This window comes from Paralichthys olivaceus, chromosome 13, assembly GCF_024713975.1.
Source record: "Paralichthys olivaceus isolate ysfri-2021 chromosome 13, ASM2471397v2, whole genome shotgun sequence".
Classification (NCBI taxonomy): domain Eukaryota; kingdom Metazoa; phylum Chordata; class Actinopteri; order Pleuronectiformes; family Paralichthyidae; genus Paralichthys; species Paralichthys olivaceus.
The window spans coordinates 23,927,799-23,954,477 of record NC_091105.1 but is presented as its reverse complement, the minus strand read 5'-3'; the positions used below and the strand labels follow the sequence as shown (position 1 = coordinate 23,954,477).

The 26,679-nt window shown below is 40.2% G+C and overlaps 1 protein-coding gene across 6 annotated transcripts in view; it reads right to left on the bottom strand.

Annotated features, from left to right (window-relative positions):
- The window catches only part of LOC109632016 (intermembrane lipid transfer protein VPS13B), a 313,199-nt gene that overhangs the window by 117,410 nt on the left and 169,110 nt on the right, over nt 1-26,679 (bottom strand). For 3 of the 6 annotated variants that reach the window (XM_069537173.1, XM_069537177.1, XM_069537178.1), the window contains exons 27-31: nt 26,401-26,524; nt 21,202-21,343; nt 20,220-20,474; nt 19,868-20,024; nt 19,158-19,269 (exon numbers count right to left, since the gene is read on the bottom strand). In XM_069537173.1, the coding sequence (XP_069393274.1) occupies nt 19,158-19,269; nt 19,868-20,024; nt 20,220-20,474; nt 21,202-21,343; nt 26,401-26,524 (790 nt within the window). Of the gene's footprint in view, nt 1-19,157; nt 19,270-19,867; nt 20,025-20,219; nt 20,475-21,201; nt 21,344-22,128; nt 22,196-26,400; nt 26,525-26,679 lie in introns of all 6 variants that reach the window. The other 3 variants (XM_069537175.1, XM_069537176.1, XM_069537174.1) reach the window with 3 other exon arrangements.

The following is a 26,679-nucleotide window of genomic DNA, read 5'->3' as shown; positions in this document are numbered from 1 at the left end:
TGTCTTGCGCAGCACTGGCTGTGTCTACACCCGAAGTGAATCAAACATTTATCAGAATCACCCAATCAAATTATTGATTCCTACTGATGTAGCCGTTATTTTGTTCTCATGCTGCATCAGATGTATCGTCCAGGGAGGAAACAGTTCATGTTAAACAATGGTAAAATTGTAGATTTTTAGCATTACCGTAAAACTACATTTCATTACTGCACTTATAGTAACATTTATAATCATTTGTTTTATAAAAATATTTGTGTGTACCAGTGCTTTTCAAACATTTTGGGCATAACCCAAACAATACCATGATAATAAGACTTTCTGGTCCAGATTAATACATTGAGCAGTGAGGTATATTTCTCTCATTATTCCCAAATCTTATAAGAGGCATAAAAGCACACATAAATAGCAAAACTGTAAATGCATTACACATTAAAATATAATGCTTCGCATGTACAGGCACATGCAATAAAAATCCACTCTATGATATGAGTCTGATGCCAGGATGGTTACAGTCTTCAGAGCATTCCTGGTGATTAACTTCTGCACATAAATTGTTCAGTTCATGCTCTGGCGAGGAGGGTGTTTTATGGAGCTGTAAAATTAGACTCCATTTATGGAACCAACAGCAAGAGCCACTACTGTTTTTTGCACTTGATGTTGATTAAGCTTTTCAGTATAACCAAGCTGGTTCACATTAGTGGACATATGGACATATGTATATGTTTGAAGATGCTCATTTTTATCTGTGAGAGGAAGGTCCCTGGTTGAGCACTTTGAAATTGATTACAAGTTGTTTACAGCAATTATTAAATTCTGACAAATGTTTGAAGCAACAGAATTACATGTCGAGGTCTTATCCTTCTTTGGATAAAGAATGAAAATGTTCCTAAACAACGTAAGGGAAATGATGGCCATATCTGATTAGGGTAATGTATGCTACAGGTTTAGCAGACAGGCTGAACAAACATGTAATCAGATAGCTAAAACAGTAGGTCCTTCTTATACACGTTTGCCTTGACCTTAGACAACATTTTGTTCTAATTCAAATTTCCTTCCAGCAACAAAAAGCAGAATGAAACAAAATACAATGACTTGCTGCTGGAAGCGCCTACATAATGGAATTAAAAACCTCTGTCTAAATCCCAAGCTTTAAGGGGAGCCAGGTTGGACTTATAGAATGTGAGAGCAGATGAGACGCTTGGTGCTGCCCAAGACTTCAGGAATACAACCACTTTCTCATGAGATAGTGTCCAAATGTTTTATATCAGCAAGGAAAAACAGCATCAAATAATTACAATAATCTGGGGCACACATGCTTCCTACATCAGCTAATTTTTCCCCTGCTGTGAGGAACTGCAGAGCCAGTGTTTATAATTCGGAAGTGGATCTTGCATTTATCCATAACGCTGAGTGTGTTTATACAAAGTGACATTTCTGTATGAGACCCCCCCCCCCCCCATCTGAATAAATCACATGGGGGGAGTGAACTCTCTGTACTTATCTGATCCCACGAGTGATTTTGATTTGAGGAGGAGAGGGATGGAAGAATGGAGAAAATGTAAAGAAATTGATTAGAAGAGGACTTATCAAAAGATCTAAGTCACAATGTAACTATGACAATGTAAACTAAAGGTAAATGGTTTGAGTAGAAACTTGGGGGAATGTTCTACCTGGCAGAATTCATATTTGAACCTTGAGTTTCTGTTTTTAAATCATCTCTCAAAGCGTAATTTTACCGATTATTTGATTGTTTTTAGCTATTATTTATGTTTTTTATGTAAAATAATATTGTAATATTTATCTTTTGCTTTGGTTTTAGATTATGTATTACATCACTTGTTGTGTTTGATTTTAGATATTGTAGTATATCATTAGCCATATTTGATTTTAGAGTACATTTTTGTTTCTATTTGTGAAGCACTTTGTAACAGCTGTTTTGAAAAGGTAAATGGTTTGTATTTATACAGCGCCAAACCACTCAAAGTGCTTTACAGTACAGTTTGCCATTCACACACACAGTGCATCTATTAGCAGCACTTTTTTTCTATGAGGAGCAATTCGGGATTCAGAATCTTGCCCAAGGACACTTCGGCATGCAGATGGGGAAGACTGGGATCAAACTGCTCTGCCCCTCAGCCACAGTCGCCCATGTGCAAATACACAAATGTGCTATATCAATAAAGTTATTGATATAAAATCCAGCTTAGGTTTTTTTTTCACAGCAAATATTTTGACTCACCGTATTAGAAAAGGAATGTTGCTATTGATAACATTAATGATGAGTCTTTTCTATTAAAGTGTCTGTGTAAGCAATGGCAGTAGTTATTCAAGAGCTAATATGCTTCAGAATATTTGGATACAGTATTATGTGGCTGCCATCATAACACCTGCAATTGAATCAACAATCTACAACAGAGAAGCAAACAAACTATAATTCCTCCAATTAAAATATCACAAAACATGTGAACACAAATCAAAACCAAGGATTGCTGTGACTGGCTCTGTTGTGTCAAGTGTCATCACAAAATGTGCTTAATTGATTCAAATGATTTGTGGTTTAAGTGAAGTCAAACCTGTTGTCACTTGCTGCATGGAGATAGAGTGAGAAGAAAGGCAAGCAAAGATTATGAGCAACAGGCAGACATTTCACATGAAAAGAGGTTAGGTGTAACTGGAATCCCCTACAACCGTCAAACAGGTTGCTGAAACGGCTTCATATCAGAGAGCTTCATCAGGCCAGAGCTGGAATAAAGGCTGCGTTCAATCAGCCTCATCTGGAGCCTGTCATACTTTACATGTGGAATGACAGTGTTCTCTAGGAATCAGCCTGAGTCTGGGTGTTTGGTGTATTTTCTGGCACTGCACCTTGTTCCAATAATGAGGAGGGGCCATGCAGAATGTTAGAACCATAAAAAGGAAAGAAGCTAACAGAGATAAAACTCATAGAAAGTAATAGAGAGGAAAAGGAAGACTGTTTCTGCAGGCAATGAGTGGAAAGAAAGAAAATATACAAAAGAAAAATAATGATGGGAAAATTATTAAGAGGTGTGTTTCTGTGGAAGATAATCTTCATGTGGAAAACCACACCTTTGTTCCTTGTTTTCCACTGTCTAAAATACTTTATCTACACTTCATCTCATAATTCCCTCCCCAATATGTTTCAACTTATCTTTTAATTTTCTCCTCCAATCACTCCTCCCTCTAATATCGTATTGCTTTTTCTCCTCTCCCTGCAGTCAGTGTTTTGATACGGAGACAGAACAGTGAGGAGGAAGTGGCCTTTGCGGGCCAGGCTCCTGACAAACCACTCAACTCTAAACAGGCAGTGCTGTGAAAATATGGCATTCAAACAACACAATGCCAAAACTTCTGACTGCCATCCAAACAGCTGCAGGCACTGAGAACATTTAATGGGGGAAAAAACAAAGAAAAAGAAATGGAAAGAAAAAAGGGACAAACTAATAAAAGAAAACATGCAAAACAGAGCTACAGTGGTGTCTGCACTGAGCTGGCAACTGGGCTGCATGGGCCCTGGTTTTATTAGAAGGAACTGAGAGATGAAAACACGACAGCCCCCTGTGCCTCTGTGGAATAGATGTTTATAACCCCTTGGGTCTTAAAGGTACAAGGCTGCATGGAGACAAACTGTGTCAGAAGGAAGGAAGGTAGGAATGAAGGGAAGAAGCACGGAAGGAATGATGAAAGCAAGCCAGCAGGAATGAAGGATGGAAGCAAGCAAAGGAATAGAGGAAGCAAGGAAAGAAGCAAGTAAGCAAGGCAGGAATGAAGGAAGCAAATAAGCAAGGACGGAAGGAAGGAAGGAAGGAAAGAAGGAAGGAAGGAGGCAAGCAAGTAAGGACGGAAGCAAGCAATCACGCAAGGAAAGAAGGAGAGAAGGTTAGAAGGAAGGAAGCAAACAAGCAAGCAAGGGAGGACGGAAGGAAGGGAGATCTGAAGGAAGCAAGGGTGGAAGGAAGGGAGAACTGAAGGAAGGAAGGAAGGAGTCTGAGAAGTGCTTCTGTTGAGCAGAAAATGTGAATAGCAAAGAGTCCAGGTGTAAAAAATTAGAGGAGATGGCACATCAAACAAGCCTCTTTCCTGTTGCCCTGGTGGCAGGAAATGCTGTACAGCATCCTGTAAGCTGACCAGAGAGAGACAGATGAGAGGGAGCAACAAGGAGCAAAGTAAAGTGGGAGGTGAAGAACAGAAGAGGGTAGATGTAGAAAAACATCCTGCAGAGAAGAGGGAGATTAGGTGACAGACAGGGGGTTGAGGAACATGCAAAGAAACTGTAGCATTAAGAGCAACAGAGGAGAAACAAGGGAATGAGAAACAGGGCTGAGAAAAAGGGAGAAAGTAAAGAGAAGGAGGGGAGGCAAAGAGAGGCTAAGAAGGTAAGAATAAGACAGGAAGCAACATCCTGTGTGATGGCACGTGGGAGGAGGAGAAAAGGAGAAGTGCATTGTAGGGACACATGACGATGGAATCACACTGAGGACAAATACAAAACAGGCATAAAAATGAGGAGTTGAATTACAGGCTGTTAGGGGTGGGTGGAAAGGAAGAGGAATTAATTATAGGCAAAGAAAAATAAATTCATGGCAAAAAGCATCCTGGAGAGAGGAGATCAAACTATTTGTTGGGCTTCAAAGATACATTTAAAATTAGATTTATTTTTAAAGGGGAAAAAATACAACCCATGGTGTAAACAGATAATAAAAAGAGAGCCTTTTTTCAAGTCTTCATGCACAGTTTGATTTGATTCCATAAAACTTATAAGTGCAAATAAAAATAGAACAGTAACTGTTGCAAAATGAGGGATGGAAAAAGGAAAGACTTCCAGTACTTTCAAAATTATTTTGTCAGTTCTTCAATGATTATTTTCAAAGGGAAAATGCTTGAGAACAGTTCTTTATTTTCTCTTGCACTTTAGTAACAAACTATAAAAGCATTGTTTTTAACTTTTTTTTACAGCAAAAGAAGCATGTTTTTTTGAAGGGGAAAGTGACTGTATGCTAGATGTTACCTCAGATTGCTCCTGTTTCCTCGTTTACATGCAAAAGACTTGTTGCAACGAGCATTGTCAGAATGGACAGTTCTTGCCGCCATTGTCACTAAAAGCAGGTTGTTTGTGTATGTTTGCCCCCAGTGTGTGTGTGTGTGTGTGTGTGTGTGTGTGTGAGTGTGGGACTGCATCACATCAGTTTGTGAACCTTCTCTCTCACTGTGCTGCATATCAAACATGTGCATGTCAGCTGGATCTCTCCCTCTGCCTTTAAGCTGCCTTCTCTTTAAAACAAAAAAAAAACTTTTATGTGGCTTTAAAATACTAATAATATCAATCCATTACCAGGCTACACATTATGCAGGACCTGTGTGAACTGAGAGAAAAAAAAGCTCCCTTCAAACTTTTCATATGCCTTCTCATCTCAAGAGTTAATGGAAACATATCACTGGGAGAACAATGATTCTTTAAAAGCTGGATCCTCGTCATCAGAGAAATTGAGAGAAGTCTTGCCAACAGTTGGACATTTAATTCAGCAGAAATATATGGGGCAAAGCATATTTGCTAAAGTTAATAATTTTTGCAGCGCTTACATGTGTGTAACTAGAGCCGTGCATGCGTGCAATGATAAAGTGACGGGGTGGGGTGTTGACTGGAGGTCTTATGTGAGTGAGTGTGTGTATGTGTGTGTGTGTGTGTGGTAAGTTATGGAGAGAAGAAAGGGGACCACCACAGTAGAGTTGTCTACACGGTGGCTTCACATTTCCCTCTGTGGTTCTCTCAAACCTGTGGCTGAAGTAATATGACTGACATTCACACATGCACATGTATGCACGCACGCATACTCACACACACACACACGTCTATAAAATACAATACCTATACGTATTATAGACCCAAATGTGGGTACATGTAAGTACTAAATCTACAAACGTCTGTGTGTACGAGGAACCCTTATCTCACATTCTGCTCATCCACTCAATTTCATACTTAGCATGTCTATTTTTAGTGGTCACGGGAAGTGCAGTGCCGGGTTTGGTGCAATTTTGACACAAAAAACAAATTAAGATTCCAATTTTTTGGGTAAAGCACCAGCACTTGTGGGTGAGTGGGGAACAACCTGCGTTGCCCTCTGTCATTGCAGCAAGATTCATAGAATCACTCTTGTTTGACAAATTGCCTTCAAAGTTTTGTTACAATTGTTTTGTTGCTGCAATACTTTATATCTAACTGAATAAAAGAGCTTGTATTGATGATGACAAATAATAATTCTAAAGTAGACTCTAGAGCAGTGTCTCCAACCCGTCAATGGTGATCAACTGGTCGATCTCGACAGTCTTCACCGCTCTGGACTCCACAGACCAGATGTGAGTCGGTTGTCAGTTGTTCACACTGACAGCACATCCGCTATACTGGTGGCGGAGCTGCAATTACGTCAACTGCATTTCCTTGAATACAAGTTGGATTATGTACTAAAGGTAATGTCAGGACTCATCTTCGGGTCTTAAGATAACAATCAAAGCCCTGTTAGATCTGATGAATGGATTCAGTAAGTGAAATCGCTGGAGAGCTTTTACTTTGAAATGGGTTTGGGAAGTGTTGGAAAGACGTTTGTGACATAGACAGATAAACATTGTGTTTCACAGAGAAAGTTATCTTTCATCTGAGTTTATCTGTTGAATGTATGTCACTAACAGAAATGGTTTCAACACTTCCTGTATGTGTTTCAAAAGATGCATGGCTTCATACTGTTTAGTACTAGTATTTATTTGAGTACACAGGACTACTTTTATACAAGGATATAGTGATATTAATGGCCATATTCAAGGCAAAGCCTATATAAAAACATTGTGCTGCAGTAGCAGCTCCTCTGTAGAACATATTGTTGAACTGAGGAGATAAATATCGTGCATTGAACAGATGCTGTAAATATGAATTGATATGAATGTGAATAGATCAAATAGATAAAGTTGCATAACTGCCTTTGGATGTGTATATTTATGTTTGTACTTTGAGTCTTTAACAGAAGTTGCAAAATAATAAATACGACCCTCCTAGGTGTTTTTTTGGGAAGATATCAAGGTTATAGATGTCGGCTTATTATTGGAACTAAAACGTGACCTTGGGCTTGAACAGGTAGGTGACCACTGCTTTAGAGCATTACCACAGGCCAAGCAACAGCCCATTCCAACAAGGCAGGTTTAGAACATTGCTCTAGTATTCATAACTCATTAGACTCTGCATGTGTAACATATGGGACAGGGAAAGATCTGCATTCTATATTTGGCCCTTCCATGTCATACAGATATTTCAAAGAGAACAAACATCTTCACAAAATTTTGACTGTAATAAACCTGGAGTGTGGTACTACGTAGAACCTACATGCAGTTATTGATGCATTTAATATTACTTCAGGTACATTAATAGTGACTGGCAACCTTTCCAGACTGTACCCTGACTCTCGCCCAATGACAGCTAGTCGTGGCTCCAGTCTGCAACCAATACATTCTACCTCCTCCCATCTGCCCTCCTGCCCATAAAACACGTGTGCACTCACTAACAACTTTTTGAGGTCAACTTTTCCTTGACTCGCTTAGTAATCTCTCTATCCTCTCAGTGTACGTCTTCACGACTGAAGGTCGCCAGAGAAGTTGGACCAAATTTAATGATTAGTTGTGTTTATTACAGTCCTATGAAAGCCGGAGACACCAGCTTTTGGGAAATTGAGAGGATTTCAAGAAATAAGATAAAAAGAAATTCAGAAACAACAAGTTACCAACAATTTCACAAAAGGATAAGCAGTCTACTCGCTAATGGTGGGATATATGGAACAAGTGACTACCTGAAGGCCACAACAGCACAACAGAGGAAATCATTTTACACGTTTGTTTCCTAGAAAAGAATATCTGTGTGTTAAGAGCATATAAAGGTGGCAGAACAAGACAGAACATGTGAAGGGGTTTGTATTTAATATATTTGAGTTGATTGAAAATATAATTTAAGTATTTCAGTATTCAGCGATAGGCATTAAAAACAGCTGATGATGATTAAGACCCACTTCAGTGCGAACCTCTGCACCTCTGCTTTAAAGTCTGTTTGGACCTCCTGGGGTTGTAATGTGCCTCATATTACACAAGCGTTAGGCAATTACACCACTGTTTTCTCATGGGTTTCTTTCTTGAAGTTGACTTTTTTCTTTTATACTTCAACCTGATCCTCTGATTGCCTCTGCTCTGGTCACATGTTCTACTGTATAGCCTACTGGTAACTGTAGCTTGGCAACAGACTACAGACCCCGAACACACAGATACATGGACTCATGCTTACAAAAATATGCATATACCTAATTGTATGGACTTCTTTTTGCTGAAGAAAATAGTACAATGAAATGACAAACCTACAACTCTCTCTCTAAATGTAATGACTCAGACTAGCTGTACATATCAACACACGGCTCAAGTTCAGCACTTTCTAAGTAAATACTGTGGAAAGAAACTAGACAAAGTGGAGACACACTGACTATCAAGTAACTATTCCCAGTCTTCCTAAATTCCATCTTGCAGTCCACCTGGCCTTTGATACTGCAGTGTGAGTGGCCAGTGAGTGTCCCTGTCAGTACAATGGCCGCTTCAAACCAACTAAACAGGATGCCAGAACATCAACATGTCAAGAGCAGGGAGAAAAGGAACTAAAACATCATAACGCACAAGGCTGAGGTCGGAGTACACAGGCACATACACAAAACATAGGCACATACAAATTCATGTAGACACACACAAACGGACACCACACTTTGACAGGGTAACACTGGTATGTGTGTGTATTACATACTCTAGTTGAGCACAGAGCTTCCTAGGTTGGTGGTATGGGTGTATTCTTGGAAGCCTTGTATCCTGCTTCAGGATGAAACATTTACTCTCACACACATATAGGCACACTCATTGAGGCTGAAGTCCTGAAGCCAGGTGGTCAACCCCTGGATCAGGCCCTTTTATGAGTGCAGGACAGCTGAGAGGTGATCCCTCTCGCCTTTGTCAGCATGCACTCTGACTCGACTGAGAGCAGTGTGCCAAAACACAAGAGCAGTTTCCAGGAAGCTCTCAAATACGTTCTGTCACCTTGAGTGCCACCAAATAAGGGATGAAAAACTGCCAGATGTTAAAGAAAAAAAAAAGACAGGGCAGTTGTTGGGAATTCATAGAGTGGGTGTGTTGGCTTTGCACTGAGAAGGGTTCACACGTGAAGGGAGTAACTGTAATGTGCAGATTTAAAGTTCACTCGCACAGCTTGAATACGAGTACCATGATGAAGACGTGACATATTATTACCAAATGAAAAGGGTTAATCTTCTGTTGAGAATGAAAAGTTAATTTATACCTGCAGGTGGTGCAAGAGAAAACCAGATATTAATACATAGGGCTGACCCTTTAAGGAGCTTTACAGTGTGAAAGTAATGTACTGTTATCCACGCATTACATAACAGACAGTACAAACAAAAGCATCATTAAGAAAATCTGAGCTTCATCCTATGAGGACAATGATAATGGCTCGGACATTTTCAGTGACTTTCTCGTGTTACCACAGGAAAGACTGATGTATTCTCTAAATGAACAGAATTCATCATCTTTAAGTGACACATGTCCACATCAAATTTATTAGATAACTCTATGAAAATGATGAAAACATTTCAGGCTGGACCAAAGTGTTGAACCAGTGAACCCAAAGACCAAAAGGCCAAAATTGCAACCCTAACAGCCACTGCACTTTGAGCCAAGAAAGAGAGGAAAATAAGTTGTGGTTTACTTGTTTGATTCCCCTGTGGTGAGTCCTAATGCCCCTTTCTCCCCCTCCTCTTTCTCTACATTGGAATCATATGCATAAAAATGGCCATAAAAATGTATAGCAGGCCCATGCTGAGGTTTTCTCTCTCTAAATCCCCCTAAACCTCTAACTGCAGGCAGAGGAATACAAGTGTTGTGGTGCAATCTTCTCACAGAGTAGAGGGCCTGAGAATAACATCACAGAGGCCACAGATATTTATGGAATGAACCACAGGCTGTACACAGAAGTCAGCAGACACCACAACACAGCACACAATAAGCTGTATACAGCTCCCTTCTCATATACAGAACAAGAGACTGGTGGCTAAACACAAAGTGTAGAACTCTGCCCTGACTGATATGTGGAATTTGAGGCAGAAGTAGAGAGGTAAAGAGGTAAAGAGAGAGAGAGAGAGAGAGAGAGAGAGAGAGAGAGAGAGAGAGAGAGAGAGAGAGAGAGAGAGAGAGAGATGATATAATATAATATGGAGGTAAATAAAAAGCAATCAGAAAGTATTTTGCACACTGGTTTTAATGTATTGTTAAATAGATTCCTGCCCATCAATCTACACTCATTAACCAGTGGTCAGCTTCCTCCTTCTTGCTTTAATTATCCTTCAGATGTGACTAAAACTTTGTTGGAGTCAACCTACATCAATGTGTGTATAACATTTCATCATTTACTTTAGACAAAAACTGAGCCACTTGCTCTTTATGATAGAGTTGGTGGTCCAGCCAGACTTGATCAGACAAGAAGGGACTTTGTCAGGGAAGTGACCAAGAATTCAACACCCCAATGAAAACAATCTCAGCAGCACTTTATCATTCAGACCTTTATGGTGGAGGGGCTGGTAGCCTGGTAAAAGGCACATTTTTATGCCACATGGCACTTAAAAGACTTTAAAGTATGAGGAAAAGGATGTTTCATTCTGACGAGAGAAAAATTTAGTACTCTGAACACTATGTCTGGTAAATCAGGCACTGCTAATCATCTGGCTAATGCCATCCCCATAGTAAAGCATATTGGAGGCAGCATTATGAGGGTGCTGCTGTGGATTTTAGTTGACCGGAGACAAGTTTGATGGTTTAACTTTCAACATGACAATGACCCAAAGCATATAGCCAAGGCAAAGCCTACAGATCATCTGTGGAGAGATCTGACCTTACCGATGTCCCCCATCCACTCTGACGGAGCTTGAAAAGATCTGCCATGAAGAATGGGTTACACTAGGTGTGCAAAGCTTGTTGAGACTCACCCAAGAAAACTCCGAGCTGTAATTGTTGCCAAAGCGGCTTCTACAAAGTAGAAGGGAATTTCGATTTTAAAAACATTTGCAAAAAAACCTGTAGATCCTGTGTTCACTTTGTCATTGTTGATCATTGAGTGTATTGATGGGAATAAATTGATGGTAAATGGTCAGTCTTTATATAGCACTTTTCTAGTCTTGATGACCACTCAAAGCATTTTAAACTAGTCTTACATTCATCCATTCACACACACATTCATACAGTACATCTTTGGGCAGCACTTTTTCTATGAGGGTTCAGTATCTTGCCCAAGGACACTCTGGCATGCAGAAGGGGAAGACTGGGATCAAACCACTGACCGTCTGATTAGAGGATGACTGCTCTACCCTGTCAGCCACAGCCAAAAATCAACTTGAAATAAAATCTACAGCAAAACAAAGCATGAAAAAGTCTGAATATTTTCTAAATCCCCTGTGAATGTAGCTATAAATCATGATTTCACACAGTGTTCACATGAATTTCACATGTAATATTCAGTTCAAAGACTATTAGTTGGACAGAAGGAGAGATGGCAAGTGGTCAGCCTGGATAGTGTGGAGTACACTCTTAAGAAGACAGATGAAGACACTGGTTGGCTTGACTGAACACAGCGGCCAGGTTCATAGATCAACTGGTCACATCCACGAACATTCATCTGGTTCCCTCTGTTATGCTCTGGTAACACTAGCTCCACAAACACACAAACCAAGTCTTCCTTTCTCTCTTTCATCTGTCAGGGAAAATGGGATTTTCTCTCTTTTCAGGAAAACAGCTTGCATGATATGTTTGCTGTGTCATCTGGGAGACAGAAGAGTCTATCAATCACACTGGTTCCCATAGAAAAGAAAGAGAAATATCACTTAACTTAACAAAAAATGGTAAAGGGAGAAATAATCCACCTTAAACGACAGTATTCAGTGGCTGAGTCTCAACTTCCTAAACACATTGTCTGAGGACTGTTTCAACATGAGCCCTTATGAACTGAATTTCCAGTCTCATCAGTCAGCTCCGTGCAGACTTTCCTGTCTGATTAAAACATAAATTCCAGAGCAAACTTTAATAAAAAGAGGCGTATGATTTACTCTGTGTTGCGGCTGTCCCCATTTTAAAACAATTCCATGTTGCATTAATCCTGAGTGTCAAGGCGATGTGAAATATGTCCTCTGCGTTTACCAGCACCAGGTGTTTCATTTGCTGGACTGACAAAAAACAATGTTTATTCTGGCTGACCCTCAAATCTTTGCTTATTTTATCTTCTTTCTCCCGAGAGGAGAGGAAGAACATGGGTGTACATCTAAAGTGTGAGAGTAGAAGAAAGGATTAAAAGGAAGGCAGAGAAACAAGTGGAGCTTAATGATTTACAACTGACCTAGAAAGGTTTATTGCTAATCATCTCAACCACAAGTCTCACTGTCTCCCAGGCACAAACTGAGCACAATAAGAATGTAGCACAGGCTTTAGGTTCCCTCTGAGACATTCCTATCGATGACATATTTCACACTATTAGCCACTCTACCTCTGTTTGACTGCTGGGTGGGTCTGTTATAAGGCTCTTCTGTTGTTTGGCTCCGGTTCAACAAATCTTCATTGCTCAGTGCCATTTTCAATGTTCTGTCCTAAAAGCTTAGATTGAACACTGCATTACAATATGATGATTGAATATTGTCTTTAACACAATAAAACAAGACTCTTTAGGACAAACATGTTGTATCAAAAGGGAATTCTTGCAAAAACATGTATTTATATCAGAGTCATAAGAGGTGCAGTAATAGCATCAATATACATAAACCAAATCAAAGATCAGAAGAGCGAGTTGGCCAAAAATGGACCAATGCAATTAAAGAGATTTACTAAGTCGGTTTGGTTTTGCCCACAGTTCTGTGTTAATGACACACTGCCATATTTTCACAAAAAGACAAAATTTAGAATAGCAAGAGGGTAGACTATAGGGAATTATATTTTTAAAGCCTGAAAGTAAAGACAGAAATAGATAAAGAGAGCGTTATTTCAAATGGCCCATGTCTGGCTGGGCAATCTCTGCACATGTGCTCTGCGCACTTGAGGCACTGTGTGCTAATACACTACGCCAGCAGAAAGTCATTTCCAACATAACTTCTTTTAGCAATACTATTACAAAAGTTAATTCTGGTCCATCCAAAATGTTCACTTACGAATGTGGCTCATCATTTATGCTGCTCTGCAAAGGCAGTTTAAAAGATTCACATTAAAGTCTTCTTTTATGCTTGTGATACAGATATAACCACAATTGCCATCACTGCCTCAGAGAGGAGTTTATCATTAAACCTGCTCGGCAGCTAGGGGAGTTTTTAAACCAACTCCTAAATCAGAGTATAAGTGTAGGTCCTGGGTGTCACTGTGTGTGGCCCAAGCAGCTCTTCTCCTCCACTGCAGCAGCGAAGCTAAGCCGGCACACTTTTCACTGGTGTAAACAAACGGGGAAATGGGGTACTTGGCAGCCGACTAAAGTGAGTGATGAGGCAAGTGTGCACTGAAGCATCTAATGAATCATTTGCTGGGAACTTGGGGTTTTATGAGGAAAAGAAAGATGAGGAGAAAGACATGACAGAAGGAGACCAGCTGAAGAGCATACAAAAAAGAATGGCATTACATATTTAAAGAAAATAAAGAAAGAGAGCTGCAGCTGTCACACAGACGCCTGAGAGGATCATTCATAGTTTTTCCCCCAATGTGAGGACAAGAGATTATAATGCATAAAACTCAGGCTCTCCTAATCCTACTACTAGCACAACAGCAGCAGCAGTATGTGAACCCCAGTGACCGCTGGTGAATTTACGGAGGTGACTGTTGATGCTGTGACAGGTTTGCACCTTTGAAAAGAGATGATGTGTTGAAGGTCTATAAGTAGCTTTCTTCTACACCCTGCTTTCACCCCTCTTTCACTTCTACTGCCTCAAATTAATAAAAAAAGGAAGTGCTACCTCGGCTTTTACTACTGAATGAATAAACCTGACTAAAGACCAGTTACATTTGTATTTATTATGGGACAAATCTAATGTCTTGTAACTCTTAAACTGAATTATCCATTACAGCCAACTGTTCCAAGAAGTGAACCCAACAATCTATTCACATATTCTCTATACGGTTACATGTTTATTGTGATTTATTGTGATTAAGTTGTGTGTGTAATAAGTCATAATTAGTGGTAATATGTTATGAAAGCCACTTCTGAAACCTGCAGCGTTTAGTAGAATGTAATGACTGCTCTCAAACTACAGAAGGGTAGTTTACCACAGCTGCAAATTACATATCTTATAAACATTGTCTTGTAAATTTTATAGTATGCTCACAACACAAATTAGCTCACTCAATGTTGTAATTTAAAATATACATGTTTACAAGTACACACTGTCCCTATAGAGAGGGCTTTTCTGTAAAAGGTCCATAAAGGTCCAAAAAACAGACACATTTCCTTTCCTATAATTTTCTGATCAGATGAAATCACTTCAAGAGTAAAATGTTCTTTCCTAGTGTCAGGTTGTAGTAAAGACAGTGCAGCTCTCTCATTTCCCACCTCTCAGGGGACTTGTATCCCTCTTTTCCCCCATCCACACTTCCCTTGCTATGGAAAGGATGCTACTGTGGGAGAAGGGTGCATGTAATGTACTGCCAGGGAATTTTATTAGTAACAGGCTAGGTCCTGGCTTCAGCAGGCTGTGTTTATCTGTGGAGGGGAGATCCCCATCACAACCACTTATTACAACATATATATGGGCTTAACCAGGCAACCATTCAACAGCAATAAGGGGCTGGCTTACTGACCATAGTGTGCTGGGACTGGGACCAGTCTAACCAACGCTGGGGAAACAGAGAGGAAAAGCCAGAGTGGAAGGAAATAACAAATACACGTGGACACAAAGAAAAAAAATGGAAAGAAAGAGATTGAAGCATGAAGACGAGCTGTTCTGACTTCAAGGGAGAAGGTTAAAAAGGAGTATGATATGAATACTTAGTCGTAGTGGTCGTCACATGAAAAATTTAAAAAGAAAGAAAAATATGAGTGAGTTATGAAGACTAGAAAAATAAACATAGGATGAGGAAACACAATAGGGAGAGAAAAGAGGGATGTACAAAAATACTACAGCAAGAACAGACATACTTTTAAAAGTGTATAAAAAAAACACACAGGAGGACAGAGTGAAATAGAGACCATTGATACAGACACATCGTGTGCGGACTTTGCACTGCATCACCACTGACACAGCAGCCTGTTACCAGGGAAATGCAGGCATGTGCACCAATCAAAACAAAAAAACAAAAAACATACTTTGCAGCCATGGGATGCTCCGCAAGTCTCTCTTTGACAAAACATGAGGTGACTCGGGGAAGTGATGGAATTTAGAGCTTTGTCATCTAAGTGTGGGTATGTAAGGAAATAAGCAAGTTATTTTAAGATAAAAACATAAGCACTGATGCGCTCAGTTTAGAAAAATCTTTTCTAAGGTAAAACTCTTCTCATCACAAGGTAATCAGGACAGCTGAATCAAAATATCTTGTTTCAACACTAAAATTAAAAGGCCATGTGTAGGAATGATAGCATTTTAAAGATTGTTAGAAATCCCCCTTCCATCAGTGAAACAAAGAAAGTTTTATCTGTTAATTTTTGAAACATGCAATCTGATCCCCCTTTTTTTTCAAATTCTAAACTACTTCCCTTATTTTTATGACAAGGGAGTATTCCTTCTTTTAGCCCTTCATCAAGCTCATTATAGTATTGCCTTAGGGCATTTAAAGCTTCATTAATAGTAATTATAATAATACCAAACATTTACTTACATATTTACTCAGTATTTATATATGAACCAATTATTTGTGTCCAGTTTAAATAAAAACTACTGAAATAATATTATTTATAATAGACACATCATACTTTAAACACTATTATCCTATCATAAGTCATTTCTATTAAGCATTAATTGATTGAAGTTATTGCAGTTTAAAATCAATTTGAGGCAATGACATTGGCAAATACATAAACTCTTTTGACCCCACAGAGAAATTTGAACATGTCTGTTTGCCCCTATAGGGAAACTCAATCTTCTTGAGGTATTTGTAAGAGTGGTCCCCTTTCGCCCCAGCCCACGAGAAGCTTTCAATTAAGTGTTCCATGAGTGAAAAAAACTTCTCACTGGAAAAACTAGGAGAGACAGTGAGACAATGAAAGAAAATTGGAGTAGGGAGTAAAAGATCTGTGAGATTTTACAGAGGGCCCAAACCACAAGAAAGTCAGGGCTGAATGCATGCTGGACATTCCCTGGGCCGACGCTCATGTACTTGGAAAAAGCCGACTTTTTCAAGACAGGAAAATGATTTCAGCTGTGTAAATTGACAGCGGCCTTGTAGCTGAAGATGAAGAGGGAGAAAGAGGGGAAGCCTGCAGCACTGTGTCATAATTCCTGCTTGGTAAAGAGGCCCCTGGGGACCTGCTCCTTTAGGGAAACAAAATTTAACATCACATGATCAAATGAAGCTGTGTTAATTGTTACCAAATGAATCTGGAGGGGGATATCAACTTAGCTCTATAGCCTTACAGTCAAACTGGTTTATTTTGCCTTCTTTGAAGAAATATATCTACACTGCATTATAAATACACACTGTATCCTTAACATGTTGAGGCTGAAAGGGAAGCTGGGGAGTTTTGAAGTGTCAAAAAAAGTGTTTGTAGAAGACTTTCAAGATATGCTGAGGATATTTACACATGCTTGCTATTTTATCTTCACTCTTCCCAGGGTGTTATTACAGTCAATCCTGGACAGTGTGAGGTAACCATTTCATGTACAGAAGACAGAGAGAGCAAAGCTGTTTAGGTCAGTCATTCACTTTTGACAATATGTGGCATTAGTGGTGAGCTTTAATCAGAATCGCAACAAATGGCTAAAAAGCTTGAAAGAAACTATTTATTCCTATAGCTGCAGTTGGTTATAGATTGTAAAAACAAACTAGTTTGCATGATTGCAGGCCCTGACTATGATTTTCTTTATACAACTTGGGGGAGCGCGCACACACACAGTAGAGCTAAACCCCGATAAAGTACATGACAGGGCTTTTTAATCATGTGACTCAGAAGTGTGATCATCCGAAATTGGAGGGCAGATGTGAACAGGGAAGGTGGTGAGATAATGCATGGTTAGGAATGGAAGGATGAACACAGAGAGCGGTCGGACATAATTCCTGGGTTTCACTGCAGAGAGGGAAGTGGTGGTTTTTGGCTTCTGTGTGCAGAGGTTAAGGGGGTGAATGAATGTGGGTGTATTTGTACACATGACCAGGCCTGCTGTTTGTGTTTGTGTGTTCAGGTCAGGGCTGAGCATCTTGTGAAGCAATCTATTTGGACACCAGAGTCACACAGCCACCAATATTACTGGACCATATGGGGTGAAATTGCATGGCTGGTCTAACAGTTTAAAAAAAATAAAATTCAGAGAAAACTTCAAGCTCATTTTCCATGCCTACAAGATCCCCATTTATCATTTGAGATGATAATAACATGGCAAACATGTCAACAAGATAAATCTAGACACAGTCTCCATGGTAATGGAGTAGTTAGCTGTGCTAACTTGTACAAAAACAAACAACAAACATTTCAGCGCAGTAGACTTTGTGACACTAGTGGGGATAAAAAATTACCCCCCAAAAGTCCCTGCAAAACAGTAGCTATGGTTACTGATCAATACATTCCTCTCTCCAGTACATCAAACGAGTAAATGAAAGACTGTGAGGAAGACATCTTGGGTACTCTGGGAGAAATGTGGACATGGTTGGAAAGAGTGTGGTATTTCTCTCAGTCTTGCCTTGTTGGTTACACATTGCCCATAGGCCTATAGCTCATCTGCCTCCATGCTCTACGCACTCTCTCTGCATATGACACTTCCACTAACTGAAGGCAGAAATAACGCCTAAAGTGGCCTCTCCTCTCCTTTTGTTGTCCACCTTCCTTTCTTCTTTTTCTGCATTTTACATCTTGTGTCAGCTCACTTGCAGCTGCACGAAGCATTAGGCACCACTTTTATCTCCCTCATTACATGTGTTTGCCAGCTCCATATCTGCCCATTCGCACAACTGCTCCCTCTCGCTCTCTCACACACACACACACGCTGTGGGGCTGCGGTTTAGAGGCAGTTATGACACAATCCAGATTCTTTTAGTTGCCTATAGTAGGGAAATGTGTTTTGCACTGAACTATTTCTCTCAGAAGTCTCGATTTTTCCTGCCGAGCAGCTTTGATCCACATGGCATGGGAGGCTTGTGTCAACAGTTTTGTGTTTCAGCTGTAGGGCCGAGCAGTGCCCCAAGGTGTCACTCAATGCTCTCCGTCATTACAGGGGCACCTTAGCCACTATGCAATGCTGTCGATTTTTGTATCCCAAAAATCTTCCATGAGACAGAAAACATCATGAAGGAATGAACGCGCACCCATGTCCAGGCACGTCCACACTAAAAACAGGTTTCATGGAGTGTGATTGATGTGAGACAAAGTTGAGTGGCACCCTTAATAAACTGTGGTCACAAGTCTGTTGTTCTAATACAACCAGTCAGTGGTGTGTGTGTGTGTGTGTGTGTGTGTGTGTGTGTGTGTGTGATTTCGAAGCATAATGTGATAAAGCTATGTAGGTGGGGTGAGATTTAAGATAGATTTCAGTGTGATGAGGTGTCAAATACAACAGTTAGAATGTATATCATCTTGTATTAGAGAAATAGGACGTACACATAGTATAAACTCATGAGTAAACACAAGAGAAGATGTAGTAGTAGAAAAAAAAAAAGGTTTAAATAATAATCATTAATATGCAATGCAAGGGATATTATTTGCATCTGTGGCTCTTCAATGTTTTGCATCATTTAGAAAAGCATGGCTAAATAGTCATGAGTGATGAAATATGCATCATTTTTAAACACTTGAATTATTCTAAAAAAATTGTATCCCTGTAACAGAGCCATAAATCCACTGTTGCCTTCGTTGTGATATATATTAACCTGTCAACGAGTGAGAAGAGAATATGTCTTACTGGTAGATGTCTTTTCGCAGCACAGTGCGGGTCAGCGGGTTATCGGCCTGAGGAGCCATGCTGAGGGAGCCCATTTTTAATACCAGGGTGTCCTCTTGTTTCACTTGGAGGTCTGCAGGGAGAGAGACACAGACACACACATGCAAAGCATTTTAATCACGTCTTTCATGAATTACTAAAAAGGATTCTATATTCTCTATTTATTTCTCAAATTTTTACGGTCTCATTCGTACTATGTCAAGTGCCTTGAGATGATGTTTGTAATAATTTGGCACAATCCAAATCAAGTTAAATCAAATTGTAAAAAAAAACGTTTTTAATTACGTCTTTCATGAATAACAAAAAATGATTCTATTGGGTTCTGTGTGCACTCTGTCTTACACGAACTTAAAAGTACAGCCTTACCACTATTAGTCATTACAATACTAAATGAATGAATGAATTTCCGACAATGATTTTATATTCTGTAGGAGTGTATAAAACTGTGGTTGTCTCTTCACAACCTCCTTTTTTTTTTTTTAGCAAATGTCTCGGCATAATACCACATCAATTCAGTGGCTGTGCTATGTCTTGTCAACCATGACAGGGACTTCTTATAAAGGCACCACAGTCTTGAAAACACAGCCTGTGACATAATGCTGTCCCATTGTTGGTAAATGTTACCATATGTACACAAGTGTAGTTGCAAACGAGACAAGTGGTTGTCTGACCTGATGCTGGATCTTTGTCTTGTACTCTGGGACAGAAGACCCTGATCACACTGGTGTTGATGTAGATGAGAGGCAAACACCGAGAAGTCAGCGTGTGGCTTCTCATTGGTTGGCCAGCTGACTTCCCACGCTCTCTGTAGCGTCTTGGTACCCTAGCCTAAAAAGACATGCAGTAAACAGTATATATAATTTCACATGATCTTAACCATACGTTTTGTTGTTTTTTGGCTGGTTCAAATAAGGACATTAATCCTGATCGTGGAGAAACCTAATAAAATACATTACATGTATAAAAATAAAAACATTTCTTTTCAACAAATACACAGTTTTTAGAACCAACAGTCTTCTCTACCTGGAGCACCCCTGCTACAGTGGCCAGTAGTGGACAGGAGAGCACAACATCAAAAGGCTGGGCTGTCAGCAGGATTTCTCTCAGGTACTGAGGTGAGCTGTCTGCCAGTGGATCGGTGGTCATCGCACTACTGCGCGTCGGCCGCTCAGACCGAGTGGTGAGTTTGTGACGGACATTTTTGGTGACAGCCTGAGTGTAAGTGATTGACAGGAAGCCATGCTGCTGGTGAGAGCCCTCCAGGACTTTGGCTGCCGTCTGACCAGTGGTGAGACAGGACAAATCAAGTGTCATCACACAGAGCAACAACCTTCAAATGTTCAGTGTTATTTTGGTCTGATTTCTATGATGATGGTTAAGCTTGGCTAAAAAAAACAACAAAAAAACATCTTTATTTATATACATATATGAATAAATATTCAAATCAAGAGACAAACCCTTCTGGTAGAGCTAGAAATTTACCTTCAGCGATGCCATATTTAATATTTGGAATTTCTAAAGCCAGGTTTAGACGTACCACTTACATTTCAGCTAAACTTAACCTTAGAACTCAGCCAAAATAAAAAAGGCACGCCCTCTGTGTATAACTTTGAAAGTTAAATTAGATCTGATTTGCCAAGAAAATACTTGAGAAAAGTCAAGTCAAAATCATTTAAATACCCCTTAAAGGACACCCATCACACATCACTGTGTGATTAAAAGGAGGTAGATTTGTTTGAGAGTAAAATCTGCAAAACATCCATTAACAGTGGGCTTATTACCTACCACTAAAAGAAAAACTATTAACTGAAGAATTGCTAAAAGCATCAAATAATGGATCCATTGGGAAACATTCTAACATAAATTTAAATAGATACAAATTTTAAAGCAACACAAGGCTTGTTTGAATTCAATTTTGAGCACTAGTGTCTCAATCACTTTTCTTTTAGGCCACTGTTGATGGAGGATACACAGGATCAACTAAAAAGAACTATTGGAATCTTACAGGAGGGAAAAAGCCAGAGAAGTGGCTGAAAGATTCTTGCTTGCTGACGGGTCGAACCAACACAGTGCGTCTGTTCAGCTTGTCAGTGCAAGAGAGGACCACCCCTCCACAGCTGCCTGAGCTCCGAACACCATCCTCCATACTGGAGGCAAGGAGAGGGAAAGAGGAGGAAGAGAAAACACAGGAGGAGCAAATGAGATAGACAAGGGTAAGAAAAAAAGACAGAAATGGAAGAAAAGGAAGAAAAGCATGAAACTTGGATGATTTTTGGAAAAATCAATGACAGAATACATTAAAAACTGAGGAATGGTCTTATACTATCCAGCATAAATAACATTTGACATTTTTAAATTAAAAAAGTAAATTTTACACAAGATTAAAAAAAAGTTGCTTAATTGTAATGACTGCATAATTCCAGTGCATAACTAGTTGAACCCTGTTAAAAAAAATAAATTTGTTAGGTTCCAGTATAAGACCATCTCCACAATTTCAACAAGAGAGTGGAGGCCTATGTCAAAGTCTCCTCCCACACCTCCAGTGAGGTCCAAAGGTCTAAAGACCCCTTTCCCAGTATGGGTTTAAGTTTTGGATCCCACAGTTCAGACACAAACACACACGAGTGGTTGTCACCCAATTTTCTTGACTTGATTATTTAGCCAATCAGAGCCACTGGAGAGACAGGGGAATCGAATGTATTCTCAGTTTTTTTTTTCACATTTTCCTCAAAACTTTAAGGTATGGTTTTAAGGTTGAAGACCAGAGTTATAGCCAAAACCTTTTTTTTCTTATCAAGACTTCCTCTGTTTTCCTGTCTGTCCAGTATCAGCAGAGATGAGTGACCTTGATTAGGAACAGCAGAATGGCAGAGGCACTGTAAAAAGATGCCTGAGGCTGCTATTGCTGCTGTGGCACAGGCAGAAGCCTCACCACTGCTGTCTCCTTGCACTGTAGAATGAGTCCGTCACAGCGGCCTGAGTGCCAGTCATGCCCTGGCCTGGAGAGACACACACGGCCAAACTTAAATTGGGCATCTGGGACTACTAATGCTGCAGTGGCAGTGCCTGATAATATCTCTTTAATGGCAACAGTAATTACAAAGTCACATTTAGATAAGTTAACCACAGACTGATACTGACATTCTTATCAAATTTTCTAAGCCTAGTGGCATGCATCAAATTCAGCATACAATTACAATTTCCTCTATATTCGAGATCATTCTTTGAGATGGTAATAAAATTTGCAAAATGTGTTTTATTTCAATAATGTAAAGTTATGTTTTGTAACATTAGATTTCCACGAGTGGTCATCGAAGCAGAGAGTACCTGTAAAGCAGAAATCAAAAGAAGTTAATGAAAACAGACTCACACACAATCAGTACCACAAGAACCTAACACTTACAGTATGTAAAATACACACACACACACATAGTTACAAAAAATGTAAAATGTTTAAATGCCATATGTTATGTCTTCTACATTAACACTGACACCCTTTAATGAAAGGGGCAGAGCAGGCTCTTCTTCCTCAGGAGGTGGAGATCGTTTGATGTATGTTATGAGATGCTCAGTATGTTCTACTGGTCATTGGTGGTAAGTGTCCTTTTTTTACATGGCTGCCTGCTGGGAAAGGGGGGGGGTATCAGCGGGACAGGCTGATAAAAAAGTCTGGCTCGGTCACTGATAAAAAATGTACTGACTGTGGACTGTGGTGGAGAGATACACAAAGAATAATGCGCCGGCCATCTTGGAAAATGACAGCCTTCCTGTTCACCACATCCTGGCAGGTTGAAGCAGCCACAGCAGACGGCTCATCTCGCTGCGCTGCAGGACTGAACGTATTAGGAGTTCATTTGTCCCCACAGCTATTAGACAGTTTAACACTCCTGCCTCTGGCAGTGGCTCATGCCTCATGCACACAATTACAATGATATACTTGTGCAACACTTCTAAGGACTTTTTAAGGACTTTTATCATTGCACCTCTCTATATATTTGTTAAGTATTTATTTATTTTATAAATCAGATCTCTGTCTTTTTTCTAAGCCATTGGATATCTGAATTTCTGTTATCTATTATCTGAATTAAACGTTTCTCTCTATCTCCCTATCTATCTCCCTATCTATCTCCCTCTCACTTTGAGTTCCCCCCTCCCTCTTCATTACTCCTCAACATAGATAAGTTCAGTGAGTGAGGAGTGGGCTTAGTTGTGAGCATGCATGTTTTGCATGCATCATTTTCTAGTGTGTATGCTGTATTTTAGATCTTTCTGTGTCTATGTGAATATTTCTGTAATTTCACCACTTGGCTGAAACAGTAACTAATACATATGGACCCCCCACCAGCTCATAATTCCTCTGTTCTCTCTTTGCTCCCATCCAGGCACCCTTCGCTCCCAGCCATTTCCAAACAGCTGGAAGACATCAGCTTCAATCTGTGTCTGATGCTCCTTGGCGCGACTAAAAGGTGAACTGTCACCGACGCCACTCTCTCTGGGTAGGGTGGGGGTTGTCCCTAAATTTCAGAATAGGTCAAGGTACACCTTTTTGGCAAGACCTGCCTAAAATATGAAGGAGAAGAAGCTGTTGGAAGTTTAGAAGACCAGAACTTCAAACAGGATAGGAAACCCACAGAATTCAATATCCAATCACTCCCTCGCATCCTTATCTCACGTTAATTTACCTCCTCTGCTCCATGATGCTATATTGTATTCCGTGACAACTCCTCTGTCAATTACCTTCCCTCCTCCACCCTTTTCTTGTCCTCCTACTTTTGATACAACAGGGCATTCAATTATATATTTACCTCCCATATTTGCCTCCTCTATCTAACTTTCCAATTTTATTCCAAAAGTGAGATAGCTAGGGCCAGATGAAACATTTTGTCTTGTCAGGTTTGATTTAATCTGACCCATTGCACACAAATAACCTGGGCTGGGTGATGAAATACCTAACAATTATCTGTTCAGAATGATTAATATGGACTCCAGCCTCTGTGGACTCGCTTGTATACGTGGATGATACAGATTAGAGTGGGCCCTGAGCCCAGAGGTCTTCCACTGTGTCCTAAACAGCCATGACTATAATCTGGCGCGGATGTTGGGGTGTCTCTCCCTGCCAGAACTTTGGTTTGTTAAAAGTATGTTGAGAACACGTTGTTAAATGCACATTAAACTGAAATAACCTAGAAATTAGAAAATTGACCCATTATCTATTTGGGAAGGCATAGAGGTAGACTACAGTGATTAAGGTTGGCTCTGTCTCAAAAGCAATTGGACACACACCTGTGAGAACACAATACTATGATATGACCCACAACACCTTCACGCCCTAAAATTGTCTAATAACTGACATTATCATGGCTTGAGGTGGTACTCCATACTGTATAAAACACATGTGGCCTGACAGACGATAAATCAGATGACTACAGTGAAACAGGGAGGTCTGTGAAAACCTTGCTGACAGCCAGGTTCAAAGCCAAAACAATCACCTGAGTCCCACTCTGACCTGGACTAAAATGCCTAGGACCAGGCTAAGTCCATTATAAATTCTGGCAAATCAGAATCAATTTTTACTTTCAAAACAGTGGTGAGATTGTCGATTGCTAATTATGGAGTTCAATATGGGCGCAGAGCCCGAAAGGTCCTTCTCCCTGTCAATGTCTGGCTCAATCAGAGAAGGAGGCACTTATAGCAACATGTCTAGGCAGGCACAGACCTGAAAACATAGCGAAACACTCTCCAGTCCGCTGGATGCAACATGGTGGATTGCTAGATCGCTGTTTCATTATCTCCTCAGATTAAGACATGGAGAATTGCCTCCTCTTGCCTCTCTTCCCAACAGAACATGACCTTAGGCACGTACACAGTGCACACACTTGGAGCTGCTGACTCCATCACAGATGTATGTGATCAAGGCAAAGAGAATGAAATACAGGGAGGGGAAAAAGGGATTTAGATATTGAAAATAAGGCCACTAATTAATGGCAAGAATATATGTGTGGGGGATGGAAGAAAATGAAATATTTAATCACAGCTTCAGTTTCACTGTGTTTTAATAATTTCAGAACCCAGAGCTAAATTACCCCATTTTGAGTGGAGTTTGACGTGGGGAGAGACTACCATGAGGATGTAGTGGAACATCGCCCAGTGGTTTTCCTCCCCTAACAATGTGTTAATGTTTCTGTGAATTGATTCAGACACCGCAGGCTGAGAGAAAATGACTGACTGACTGAACTCCTCTGCTACGTGAGTCACAGTTGGGCCAGCCCGCAGCCCGTTCAACCCATCCGTCTAGTCTGTTGGTCCATCTGTCTGTCCATCTGTCTGTTAATCTGTGGTCACCACCACAACAGCTGTCTGGGATGACGATGACACTGAGGTGATAATCCGAAAAATCACCCATATGAGCAGAAGTGGAAACAGACCAAGTGTTAGTGGTCTTAGTGGTAAAAGTGTGTGCACAAGGGTGTGTGCGTGTGTGCGTAGACTCTGGGGCTGTGGGAGCACAAGAATGTCGGGCCAGTCACCTCATGGATAGAGAGACTGGCCCTTAATTGAAATCATCCGCCAGTTAAACATAATTATTGCCATGACAGCATGGCATTGTGTTTGTGTGTGTCATCATGGCAAAATGTGGTCTAGAAGACACCTACTGTAGCTGAGACTAAAACAGTAATTAAGTATAGTTTAGTTTAAGTAAAGTTATTTGCGTTTTTGTCTGTGGACAGATTTTATCACCAAAATAAAATGACAAATTGCAAGATACAGTCACAAAACTTTATAGTTCTGTAGTTCATACTTCATGTCTGGGGTTTTGAGGCTGCTATTTGATGGGCACAGTGAAGACAGGCAGGAAATGTGGCAAAAGAGAGTAGGGGGATGACATGCATCTCAGGGCTTTTCCACCCACGTCATATGCTCACTTACCACTCGACTTCCACGTCACCCCTCAAGGTGTGTTGAGATGTGGTCTGAAGATGGGTGTGGTCTGAGTTAGGAGTACTAAGTAGTCACATAATAATGTGGTAATGAGAACTCATGTGTTAGAACATCAACATGATGGTTGTGTGATCCCAAAGCAGGATCGTCTTAAGTTAGAAGTGACATTGTCACTAAACTCAATCCTGCTACTGAGCTTACTCCAAGTTTAGAAATGACCTAAATATATATGTGGCTGAGTTTGCATGTACTAGATGTACTGTACCTGCTGTACCTGCGTCGGTAGTGGTCGATGTTGAAGCTGCCAACTTTACATTTGATCTTTGTATAAACATCCTGGACATCTACGGAGGCACTCAGGTCTTCAAGTTCACTGATGACGCAGATCTCTGGCAGAGACACACAAAAGACAGAAAATAATGTATTCTGCATTTCAATATCATGTAGTGGATCACAAAGTAAAGGCATTTCTTCATTAAGAAGCTTATTTGTGTTTTGATCCTTGGTTTACCAAACTGTGAAAGATGAGATTGTCTCCCATCCC